Source organism: Euleptes europaea, chromosome 11, assembly GCF_029931775.1.
Source record: "Euleptes europaea isolate rEulEur1 chromosome 11, rEulEur1.hap1, whole genome shotgun sequence".
Taxonomy (NCBI): Eukaryota; Metazoa; Chordata; class Lepidosauria; order Squamata; family Sphaerodactylidae; genus Euleptes; species Euleptes europaea.
The window spans coordinates 21,084,767-21,097,469 of NC_079322.1; the positions used below are offsets into that span (position 1 = coordinate 21,084,767).

Here is a 12,703-nt window from a genome sequence, read left to right on the forward strand (position 1 = left end):
TCATTGTGGGCCGGGCCAGAGGTTTATTGTTGCACCTAATCGCCCCCAGTCTTTGCTGAACTGTGCTCTTTGGGATTGTTCTTTGACGGGAAGATGTATGGCTTCATAAAAGCAGGACAGGGCCCTAGCGCTTTCAGCCTCCCACGCAAGCACATAAAACCGTTCTGGGCCTTAAGGCTTTGGAGGTGTTGATTTCCAAACCACAGTGTCACGGGTGTGAGGCTTGCCTTCCCTTGTGCTACACACCACAGGCAGAGGATAATGAACTAAAGCCGCAAGGTTATGAGCGGAGGGAGTTAAAGCAATGATATTGTTCCGCTGAGATTGTGAAGAGTTCTGCTCAGGGGTAACCCTTTTCTCCTACCTATTTTTCAATGCAGGTACTACAGAAGCTAGGAAAAGCTGACGAAACGAAAGATGAACAGTTTGAGGAGTATGTTCAAAACTTCAAGAGGCAAGAGGTACTTGTTTTTCAATTGTGGATTTAATGATCATATGTGCAGTTCTGTGAGTATTGATGGACAAAGAAATTGTAGGTCAGTAATGATCCTTGAAGGATTTGGGGGTCCAATCTTTTTTTTTAGTCATATTTTCAGACATGTCTTTGTTTGAGAGAGATTTCTTAGGGCTGCTTCCCACAACCAATTATATGGAGTTGTGTGTGTATGTTTTTAATTTTCTCAGTCCTCTCATTATACCAATTATGTTTCTAAGGAAATGCAGTAGCCGTTTTAGAGTTTTAGAGTTGATTATATTTTTCATCTGGAAAATCAATGAAGAAGCAAACAGCGGGAAAGCATCTTTTTGTGCAATCAAACCCCCCAAATAGGGTTACCGGACCGCCCACCACCTGACATTGTGTGATGCATTGATGTCAAAACTGGGCAACAGCTGACACTCTGGAAATACTATGGTATTAATTTCATTTCTGCCCCTTGGTGTTCTCCCTCAGGCTTGGACACAAGTCTGAATGGGAGGGTCCAGCAGGCAGGAGATTGCCCACATAAAGTGGGCAAATGGTTTCGATGTGTAGTAGTAGATGTGGCCAAATTGCTCTATGCTAGAGTTATGAGTTACTCTCATTTTGATGCTCAGAGGACATGTTCTCCATTTGCCCTGGGCCTGTTATCTAAGAGTAATCTTCCTTCCTATCTGGATTCTCTGGTTAGTTATGTAGAATCTTCAAGATTTAATTGCCCTTTTTCAATGGTTTTGCTAAAGACCCCTTTTTTAGACCAGCTGTGTCCCTGCCCTCTTCAGTCAATGGACTCCTTGGTACATATCCTTTTGCATTGTCCTTACGTGTACCAACTTAGGCTAAAATGGATTATACCATGTTTTAATAAATGGTCTGCGTTTTCTTGAGCAACTTTGGAGCAATAGCTTCAGTTCCTCTTAGAAAACTCAAACCCTCAGTGTACTTATTTTGTTGCTCATTTTTTGGAGCTACAGAGAAGAGACGAAGGGAGGTGTTTTTAGAGTGGGTCTTATTTAAGTTTTATGGTTTTATTGTTCAAGACCTTGATATAAGAAAGAAAGAAAGAAAGAAAGAAAGAAAGAAAGAAAGAAAGAAAGAAAGAAAGAAAGAAAGAAAGAAAGAAAGAAAGAAAGAAAGAAAGAAAGAAAGAAAGAAAGAAAGAAAGAAAGATGCATCTTGTAAATTACTAGGGTTGCCAACTCTGGGTTGGGAAATACCTGGAGATTTTGGGGATAGAGCCTGGGGAAGGCAGCATTTGGGAGGGGATGGACCATATTGGTATGTAATGCCATAGAGTTCTCTATATTGTAGGTTTAATTTTTTGCATTGATTCTTTGATGGTTTCTAAGAGAAAGGGAGATTCTGAAACTTTATTGCTGCAGGGTCACATTAAGATACCAACAAATGTTGTAGTTGTAAATATCGCCATTCAACAGAAGTTGACGGGTCATATCTAGACCTCAGCTGAGAAAATAACAAAAACTCATTGTCATAGTCTATTAACTTGTCCAAAGTAAAAATCCCCCTCTATGTCCACGCATGTGTGGAGGTGCCACTGTGTTAGGGTTGCCAATCTCCAGGTACTAGCTGGAGGTCTCCTGCAATTACAACTGATCTCCAGCCGATAGAGATCAGTTCCCCTGGAGAAAATGGCCGCTTTGGCAATTGGATTCTATGGCCATGAAGCCCCATCCCTCCTCAAACGCTGCCCTCCTCAGGCTCCACCCCCAAAATCTCCAGGTATTTCCCAATCTGGAGCTGGCAACCCTACAAATAGGTTTAGAAGGGCACAACTCTTCTTAGGATTACACTACCAGTGTGGATAGAAAAACTCTTCTGGCTTCTATAGAAGGGAGGATTCTGTTTGCAGTTCTATATATGTGTGGAAAATACAATTGTTCTTTCATGCATTTTCCTTAGACTGTACTGTCCAGTGGTAGAGCAACTGAGTTCCACTACATAGTGGGGAAAATAACAGTTTTTATGGGAAGCAGTGTGCTCCAGATAGTCTGGTCAGGCCCTCAGGAGGTGCAAATTGTTTTCATGAATGCTGTCAGAACAGTATTGCTTTAAGCCAAGTAAAAATCTGGCTCTTAGCATCGCAATCTTTAGTAAGGGAATTTAGTAGCTGTGAGTTGTAACTTGCCAGACTAATAAGACCCCAAAGGCCTCTTAAAGATATAAATCAATAGCTTGAGTGACCAGTTGGCATGGTGAAGAAGCAAAACATGGATATCAGAAGTGTCATAGCTCAGCCACTTTTGTCTACATCAAGACTAAAGACATTGGCATGGGTGCCATGCACATGTACTTCTGTTAGAACCATAAAGTTTATCATGTCAATAAAGGTGTCTGAAACTGAACTGAAATCATAAAGTTGGAAGAGAACACCAGGGTCACCTAGTCCAACCTCCTGCACAATGCAGGAAATTCACAACTACCTCACCACTCCACACCACCAGTGACCCCTATTTCATGCCCAGAAGATGGGGGGAAACCCTCCAGGATCCCTAGTCAATCTGGCCTGGAGGAAAATTGCTTCCTGACCCCAAAATCATGATCGGCATTACCCTTGGCATGTAAGAAAGGGTCACGAGAGCCAAACACTGACGCACCCCTTCCTGCCCTCCCTCTCATGATCTGCCTAAATTCACAGAATCAGCATTGCTGACAGATGGTCATCTAGCCTCTGCTTAAAAACCTCCAAAGAAGGAGAGCCCACCACCTTCCAAGGAAGCCTGTTCCACTGAGGAACCTCTCTAACTATCAGAATGTTCTTCCTAATGTTTAGTTGAAAACTTTTGATTTAATTTCAACCCGTTGGTTCTGGTCCAACCTTCTGGGGCAACAGAAAACAACTCGGCACCATCCTCTATATGACAGCCCTTCAAGTACTTGAAGATGGCTATCATGTCAGGGAGGGGCTGTGGCTCAGTGGCAGAGCATCTTCTTGGCATGCAGAAGGTCCCAGGTTCAATCCCTGGCATCTCCAATTAAAGGGACTACGCAGGTAGGTGATGTGAAAGACCTCTGCCTGAGACCCTGAAGAGCCACTGCTGGTCTGAGTAGACAATACTGACTTTGATGGACCCAAGGTCTGATTCAGTAGAAGGCAGCTTCATGTGTCACTCCTCAGTCATCTCCTCTCCAGGCTAAATATACCGAGCTCCTTCAATCTTTCCTCATACAACTTGGTCTCCAGATCTCTCATAACCATGACTGCATTGGGAAAATACTGTTTGAGTTAACTTCAGGTGATATAAAAGTTCTGTCTGTGATGTCCCGTTCACATGTGAAGTCACAGTCAATGAACTCTCAAGCTTGCCTGTGTAAAGCAAGAAGGGCAAGGTCTGCTTTGGATGTTGTTTCCTGATGCATGCCCATGTGGTGAAATTATAGTTTGGCTCAATGAGATATTGTACCACTAATACAAATACTGAACGACTAGAACCCCAAAATTGTTAAACTGATCAGTGGGGGAAGGTCTATCTGAAATTCATTTCGTCCTTCTCTCATGATGGAGCCTCCCCAACCCTCCCCCTCACTTTTGACATCTGTGTGTGTGTGTGTGTGTGTGTGGCGGGGGTTGATCTGCTGAAATCCTGTCACACTGTGGCATCTGGGTAATTTTAAGGCCACCTGTTTATGGTTGTATTATGATGTTTTATTGATGTTTGGTGGTTTATGTATTTTAGTGGTTGTTACCTGTCCTGAGCCTGGCTCTCTGAGAATGAGGGTGGGGTATAAATTTGAATAAATAAATAAATATCCAAATTTCCCCAAAGGCCAGCTCCCTGGACTGCAGTGTAAGTTCCTGCAAGAATGTGTGATCTGATTTAATTTTTGCATGGTCTGGTTTTTTATTGCTAGAATCCTTAAATTTATAAAGCTAGTATGCATATTTAGGTTCTCTGGGCAGTTAAGCATAATGATACTTAGAATGATCCCCCCAGTGACATCAGTTTGTTGTGACAGGTGATTATTGTTAACGTACTGTTTTTTTCTGGTTGAACAAATGGTAAAACTTTGTTTATTTTAAGATTTTGGGTCGATCATATATATTGTATTGATATGAATTTCTAATAATAAAAGAAGGGGGAAAGTGTGTATTAGCCCAATCAAACCTTTGGCCTTCATGTCTAGTGACAAATCATTAATAACTGCTGTTCTGTCAGCTTTAGATTGTGGGTGAAATCTATGGAGATAAATGTGCTAGAACAGGTCTCAGCGGATTGCAATTTTTCAAACTAATAAACATTCTGTAAAGTTGTTTCAGTGTTAATATTTAAAAATGTAAGCATAACTTGTTCTGTATTAAGTGCTCCTGAATATACATACCAATTTAAAAACATGGATTAGAACAAGATCTACCCACTTCAGCATTCTTTATCTCAGGAAATGGTAGGCTTTTTGGTGATCCTCCAGTAGACCATGATATTTCTTCTGTTTGTCCCTTTTGCAATACATGGAACTGGATCAGTATCCTAGTCCTCCTAGTCCACCTTGAGCTTCCTTCAACTGTATATTAACAAGGTGTATGAACAAGGTCCTCTGTGTTGTCATTCAGCAAAATCAGTATTGTTTAAAGACCATTGGTAGGATCCGTCCAGGGTCTCCTCTGATGCAAGAGGGAGGGAGATGCAGTCTCACTTGATTCCTTGGTCACGCGGGATTCCTAATCCCATGTGGTTTGCATCCTCATGGGTCAAACAATTGCTGGCATACCCTTTTCAGGGGCCCTCTCTCTTCCTCCACTAAAAGAGCAGGAAGGACCCAATCTCAACTGCTTTAGGCAATTGGTTGTTCACATTGTGGTGTAGTGGTTAAGAACGGTGGTTTGGAGCAGTGGAGTCTGATCTGGAGAACCGGGTTTGATTCCCCACTCCTCCACATGAGCGGTGGAGGCTAATCTGGTGAACTGGATTTGTTTCCCCACTCCGACACATGAAGCCAGCTGGGTGACCTTGGGCAGTCATTTTCTCTCAGCCTCACCTACCTCACAGGGTGTCTATTGTGGGGAGGAGAAAGGAAGGTGATTGTAAGCCAGTTTGATTCTCCCTTAAGTGGCAGAGAAAGTCGGCATATAAAAACCAACTCTTCTTCTTCTTCTTCTTCTTCTTCTAATTTGTAATCCTCCTAGCCCTAATGTTTTCATGTCTGATGCTGTATGAATGGACTGTTTCTCCACTTTTGTTCTGCAACCTGCATTGTTCTCATTGTGTTCTAATTCTAATGTCCTAGTCCTATTGCATCATTCATTGGTTATCTTGTGCTATAGGACTGCATTGTGTTTAATTGTATAATCCACCTTGAGTCTCAGTAAATAAATATTGTATACTTGGGACCTACATTTTCATCTTTCTTCGAGTTTTGGACACAAAATGCCACAAATGTTGTGATTAGAAAAAAACCTTTAAAAATAGCAATTAAAAATATGGCTACCATGGAAATAGAAGTGAGAAAACCAGTGCTTTAACTAAAAATTGATTTGAACACTTGAAATGTTCTTTATAAATGATAAGTTTCACACATAAAAAATCTGAGGGATAAGGAATTTGATTAAAATAGAAAGTCATGAGAATTTTACTTTTTCATTTATTGAGAACTAAACCTTCCCGTTTGATATTTTATGCCATACAATGGTTATCTGATGGAAAAATTCTCATACTGTTTTACAGTGTTCAGAAAAATTCCATGGCTTACAAATAGGGTTGCCAACCTCCAGGTGGTGGCTGGAGATCTCCCACTATTTCAACTGATCTCCAGCCAATAGAGATCATTTCACCTGGAGATAGGGTTGCCAACCTCCAGGTAGTAGCTGGAGATCTCCTGCTATTACAACTGATCTCCAGCCGATAGAGATCAGTTCACCTGGAGAAAATGGCCGCTTTGGCAATTGGACTCTAAGTCCCTCCCCTCCCCAAATCTTGCCCTCCTCAGACTCTGCCCCCCAAATATCCAGGTATTTCCCAAACCGGAGCTGGCAACCCTATTTACAAAGCATGGGTTGAAGCCAAAGAACTGGGAACAGAAGGGAAATAACATCTATTGTTTTACAACAATTTGGGGTGTATATATAATTTTATTTTTTCTTTAAAGGTTTGACTGGCTGGCAGTGTACCTTGCAGTTTAGAAGGTCACCTGTTCATGCCCTCCATGAAAGGGAGGGCAGTAGCTCAATGATGTGGCACATGCTTTGCATTTAAAGTATTTGTAGTAGACATGTAACAGCTCCATTTGTTTTTGGTGTCATATCAAACTCAAAAATTATATAGGTAATTTCCACAGTGCTTACAGTCTAGACATGCATGCATAGTCCCCAGTTTACCCCCCCCCCAACAAATTCAAGAAGTGTGTGGGCCATATGCTCTTTTAAAGGTAAAGGTCTCCTGTGCAAGCACCGGGTCATTTCTGACCCATGGGGTGACGTCACATCCAGAGGTTTACTAGGCAGACTTTGTTTACAGGGTAGTTTGCCAGTGCCTTCCCCAGGAAGGCTGAGTCAACCTTGAGCTGGCTACCTGAAACTGACTTCCGTTGGGATCGACTGCAGTACTGCAGCTTACCACTGCACCACAGGGCTCCTCCTATGCCCTTTACTGACCATTATATATACATCCTGCCTGTTTCTCTGTATGTAAAAGGAACAATGCGTGTGCATTTGCAGGTCTTCAAAACTGGAAGACTTACCTCATTATATCCTTTCTTGCCCCCTGTACTACAGTCCTAGGGCCAAATTCATAGCAGGGATATTATCTGTTATTACAGCATATTTGGAGGAGGATAAAATTAAATTTCTGCTGTTTGGCATAGATGCTTATGTAACACATGGGGTTTCTTTGTTTGCCCTAGCGGCAAAGAAAATAAGATCTAAGGTTTCTGAAGGAGCTATGAATTAAGTTGAAATCGATGAGTTAGTATATGTTCGTATATTTTGGCATTTGTTTTAATGTTTTAATGGCTGATTTGCTTTATATATATTGATGTATTACTATGTTTTATCTATTTGTGATGGCCAATGGCCACATACAATACATTTTCTGGATTTCTGTATGAAAATATAGATTTGTGTAAAAGAGTCCCTTGTGTGAATAGTATATAATTGTTTCTGTTAACTGGAGAAACAAGCTACAAATTCAGTTCACTCAGGAAATATCTTGTGAAATGGTGTTTCTTGCTAGTAATAGCACAACGTCGTGCTCTTAGAAAAAAGAATTAAAGATAAACACTGCATGTGTACATTACTACACTTGATCTTAGCCAAAAGGCCGAGAAGCGATGCATGTGTACATAATTATATAAGATGGCAGGAATTGGAATTCTATTTTCTGATCAAGTCATGTTTGTTCTGCTGGGTTATATGTATGATATGATTTCCCTTTCAGGCAGAAGGTTCCAGGCTTCAAAGAGAACTCCGGGGATATTTAGCTGCAGTCAAAGGTAATGGCATTCAAAGTGACCATTTCTTTCTTTGGCTTTGTCATTTTTAAACATTCCCACAAACCGGTTATTTTGTGAAGAGCATAACATGCACTTAAGTTGCCTCCAGAAAGGGGCTGCTATGGTAGAAGACCGCCCACTAGCTATGCATTCAGCTGGAGAGAAACCAATCCCCATTCTGATTGCTGCAAGCCCATATAGACCAACAGGATCAGCATAATGGAGAGGGCTAGGGTTGCCAAGTCTGTCTTCGCCACCAGCAGGAGGTTTTTGGGGCGGAGCCTGAGGAGGGTGGAGTTTGGGGAGGGGAAGGGAAGGGAAGGACTCCAATTCCATATATTCCAATTGTCAAAGCGGCCATTTTCTCCAGGTGAACTGATCTCTATCGGCTGGAGATCAGTTGTAATAGCAGGAGATCTCCAGCTGGTGCCTGGAGGTTGGCAACCCTATGGAGGGCCATAAACAATAGCAAAAGCTCAGACCCTGCTCCCCCAAATTCTAAGTGTCTAACAAAGAACGTCCATTTTGCCTAATCTCTTCCTGTTCCTGCTTTGCACCTATGACCATCAAGAAGTATACCCTGTTTACCAGAAAGGAAAACTAGTTTTTCCCCCATATGTGCTTTCCAAAAAAACATACAGGTTATAGTGCATTTGTTTTTTTAAAAAATATATGTATAACCATTAAGGATGTGCATATCGATATACCAAAATTAAAATAAACCCCAAAATACCTTTTCGGTATTTTCCGGGTTTTTTTTTTTACCGGTATGAACAAAAAGTCAGCAATAAAGGGAGCTGAAAAAACAGATTATTATTTTTTTTTTTGCATTATTCAGGCTGCTTTGGCCCACCACCATTCCCCCCCCCCCACTTCTCTGCCTCCATACTTACCTGTCTCTGACAGAAATCCACCTCCACTGCTTTTCTGGGCTGCGAAGAAGTGGTGGGTGGTGGATTGCTTTCAGATCTGCCCTGCTGACCATCTCCGGGGTCCGGAGAACTCCAGCGGGGTGGAACTGACAGAAATCCACCCCCCCACACACACACACCGCTTCTCTGGAGTCCAGAGAAGCAGCGGGGGTGGATTGCTTTTAGATCCACCTCTCTGGCCTTTTCCATACCCCAGAGAAGGCTGGCGGGGCAGATCTGAAATATTCTGGATTTTTTTGATATTTTTCGGCTTCATGTTTATTAACCTGGAAATTTTCAATAAATCCTGAAAACCTGGATTAAAAAAAAATCCCAGGTTTGATAAATCCGAAGCCCAAAAATACTGGGGGGAAAAGGTGCACACCCTTAACAACCATATTTTGGGGGGACGGTCTTACATTGAGAGTGAAATACCGTACTTACTACATTTATGGAAAGGCGAGACCAGCAAGCTCCAGCTGCGGTGTTGCCCTCCTTAATAATTTCTGCAAATATGCTGGTGCAAAAAAAGATTTAGAACTGATTGCAGGTGAAAAATACTATTGCAGTGTTTTCCCTGGGTACAGAATAACCTGAAGGGCATCCTTTGCACCTTCCCAATGGCTGACTTAGAATTTTTATAGTACATCACACATACTGCACTCAGATTTATCTTGAGCAAGGGTCCAGTTATGAATACAGTACAGGAAGATTTGTGTTTTGAGAGTTTGGGTGGCCAGGACTGCAGGCCTTCTTCCTGATGCAGCTTTAAAGAATCAGGCACGCAGCTGTGCACTTAGAGCACCCCCCTCCTTACAAGAATTAGTTCTGGACATGCATTCTGTGTGCATGGACCAGTTCTTCCATTGGAAATGAATGGGCCAGATCACTGTGTGTCCACTGGAATATGGACCGGGGTATGGTTCTGAATGATTATATTCCAAATTAAAATGTGAAAGTTGGTTGCATGCTATGATTCCAAATGGAAGCAAATATCAAAGGAGGGGGAAAACAATGTTGTGCACTGTGCCACTATTGATTATCATTTGCTTTAATTTTGTTGGCTGCGATCCATGCATATAAATTGTAACAGTCTCTTACTGTGTGGATCAGAACAATGTTCTTCTCTCTAAACAGGATTAGGCAGCTTCCTGTACTTTTCACACTTGCTTTGTGCTAGCTTTACATTTAGAGTCACCCAGACCTGTCGCTTGTAAGCCATATGTTTTTGTTAACGGTAGTGTGATTTTTCTCCCCCCTCTTTGACAGATGGCCTTCCCATTGTGTGGGTTGGGTGTTTTGAAGCTGTGGATTTTGCAGTGATGGCACCAATTCTCTTCTTCATTTTTATTAATTTCTGTTCTAAAACTTTATGTTGTTGTTTTTTGCTTTTAACTTTTATGCAAGTTTTCGTGCAAGTTCCAGTATCTTGCATAAAGTTTCCCTACAGTACTAAGGAGACTAACTGGCCTAGAGTTTTGAGGATCGTTGATAGACCCTTGTTTATGTATAGGGACAATAACAGCAATCTCCCAACCTTTAGGTAATCTTCCCATTCTATCAATGAGTGTAAAGAGTTTGGCTAGTGTTGGGGTCCACCATTCCTCATTATTTTTAATTAAATCAGGGGGGATCAGATCATATCCAGGAGCTTTCCCTATCAATTTCTTATCAATTTCTTGATCTTTTCTTGCAAGCTGGGCTTTGCTTTAGCAATTATTCACATAATGACTTTTTGAGTCATTGGGAATTGTTGACTATCCCAATATCATGATGGAAATGGGGGCATGAAAGTCATCTTTTAAAAGCTTTACTTAGCAAAAGATTGGTAAGACAAAGGAAGGTGATTTTCCACAGATTTCTATACCAGCTTGACTCCAAAGTTTTGCCTGGTCTCATCGGAGCTTGGGAGCTAATCAGGATCAGCCGTGGTCAGTACTTGGATGGGAGACCACCGAGGAAGAGTAGGGTTGCTATGCAGAGGAAGGCAATGGCAAACCACCTTTTCCCTCCCCATAGATGGGGTCACCATGAGTCCTTCTTCGTCACCAGATACAACTAGTGCCAGCCCAAGCACAGTCATAACTCTGATAATGATGGTATTGTAAAACAATCTTAGAGAGGTGTAGACCTAGAATCATAGAGTTGGAAAGTGCCATTCAGGCCATCTAGTCCAACCCCCTGCTCAATACAGGATCAGCCTAGAGCACTGGTTCCCAACCGGGAGTCCGCGAGAACTAAATTAAGGTCCGCGAAACAAAGCTATAAACCCATAATAAATTAATATTTTCAATTAAAAGTTCTCTATTATAAAAATATATTCAAATATTATTCTAAGTTTAATGTTTAACTAACAGTTACGATTAAAGTTTATTTTCAAATTCTCGGAATTTTTATTTTGAACTTTGGGGTCCCTGCACCGAACAGAAAAGTCCTAGTGGTCCCTGGTCAAAAAAAGGTTGGGAACCACTGGCCTAGAGCATCCCCGACAAGTGTTTGTCCAGCCTCTGCTTAAAGACTGCCAGTGAGAGGGAGCTCATCACCTCCCTAGGTAGCTGATTCCACTGTCAAACAACTCTTACTGTAAAAGATTTTTTCCTAATATCCAGCCAGTACATTTCTGCCCGCAATTTCAACCCATTATTGCGAGTCCTATCCTCTGCTGCCAACAGGAACAGCTCCCTGCCCTCCTCTAAGTGACAGCCCTTCAATTACTTAAAGAGAGCAATCATGTCCCCCCTCAACCTCCTCTTCTCCCGACTCCCTCAGCCTTTCCTCATAGTGCTCGGTCTAATTTGATGTGAACACATGAACACAGGAAGCTGCCTTATACTGAATCAGACCCTTGTTCCATCAAAGTCAGTATTGTCTACTCAGACCATCAGTGGCTCTCCAGGGTCTCAGGCAGAGGTCTTTCACATCGCCTACCTGCCTGGTCCCTTTAACTGGAGATGCTGGGACCTTCTGCATGCCAAGCAGATGCTCTGCCACTGAGCTACGGCCCCTCCCCTTCCCAGTGGCAGAGCACAGGCTGTGCATGCTGAGGCTCTTGGGTTGAATCGCTGGCTTCTCTAGTTAAAGGATATTGGAATTGCAAGCTGGGGAAGACCATCCCTGTGCCTGTGTGTTTTTTTTTTTGAAGTGTCGCTGCCAGTCAGACTAGGCGGTACAGAAGGGTTAGGTGAACCAATGATTAGAATTGGATTAGGGCAGCTTTCTTCCCTGACCTCCCTTTGCTGTCTTGAGATCTGACATCAGTATTTCTTTATTCCTGCTTATTAAATAGAATGATCCAGTTAACTAGCAACAAATGATACACATTTAGCAATTAATACTCAATTGCTCCTTCATTCATGCACAGCATCTCCCCCCCTGAACTTGTCATGTCTAGCATTTTGGTGGCAATTAGAAGAAACAAGAGCAAGGAACCTAATATGAAGGATAATTAATTGCCTATGAATTCGATACCACCCCCAAATTCTGTTGTATAAAAAATACAAGGAAGTGTTCTCTGTACATTATAAAATGAAGGGTACATGTTAGAAGAGTTGCATTTAAATGCTCTTGTACACATATATAAAAACCTGGATTTGTAGAAATAATTTCACAAGGCTGCCTTAGATGTAATCTTAGCATTAGACAACTACCTTTTCTCTGGGTGTACTATTCCTGTAGTTAGGGTTGCCAACCTCCAGGTAGTAGCTGAATATCTCCTGCTATTACAACTGATCTCCAGCCGATAGAGATCAGATCACCTGGAGAAAATGGCTGCTCTGGCAATTGGACTCAATGGCATTGAAGCCCCTCCCCAAACCTTGCCCTCCTCACCCCCAAAACCTCCCACCAGTGGCGAAGAGGGACCAGCAACCCTACC

The 12,703-nt window shown here is 42.1% G+C and overlaps 1 protein-coding gene and 1 pseudogene across 1 annotated transcript in view; one reads left to right on the plus strand and one right to left on the minus strand.

Moving 5' to 3' along the window:
* The window catches only part of AMPH (amphiphysin), a 120,836-nt gene that overhangs the window by 45,072 nt on the left and 63,061 nt on the right, over nucleotides 1-12,703 (plus strand). Inside the window, exons 2-3 of the mRNA XM_056857252.1 lie at nucleotides 381-461; nucleotides 7,864-7,918. Of these exons, the coding sequence (XP_056713230.1) occupies nucleotides 381-461; nucleotides 7,864-7,918 (136 nt within the window). The remainder of the gene's footprint in view (nucleotides 1-380; nucleotides 462-7,863; nucleotides 7,919-12,703) is intronic.
* On the minus strand, nucleotides 7,592-7,758 carry LOC130484881 (U2 spliceosomal RNA; annotated as a pseudogene).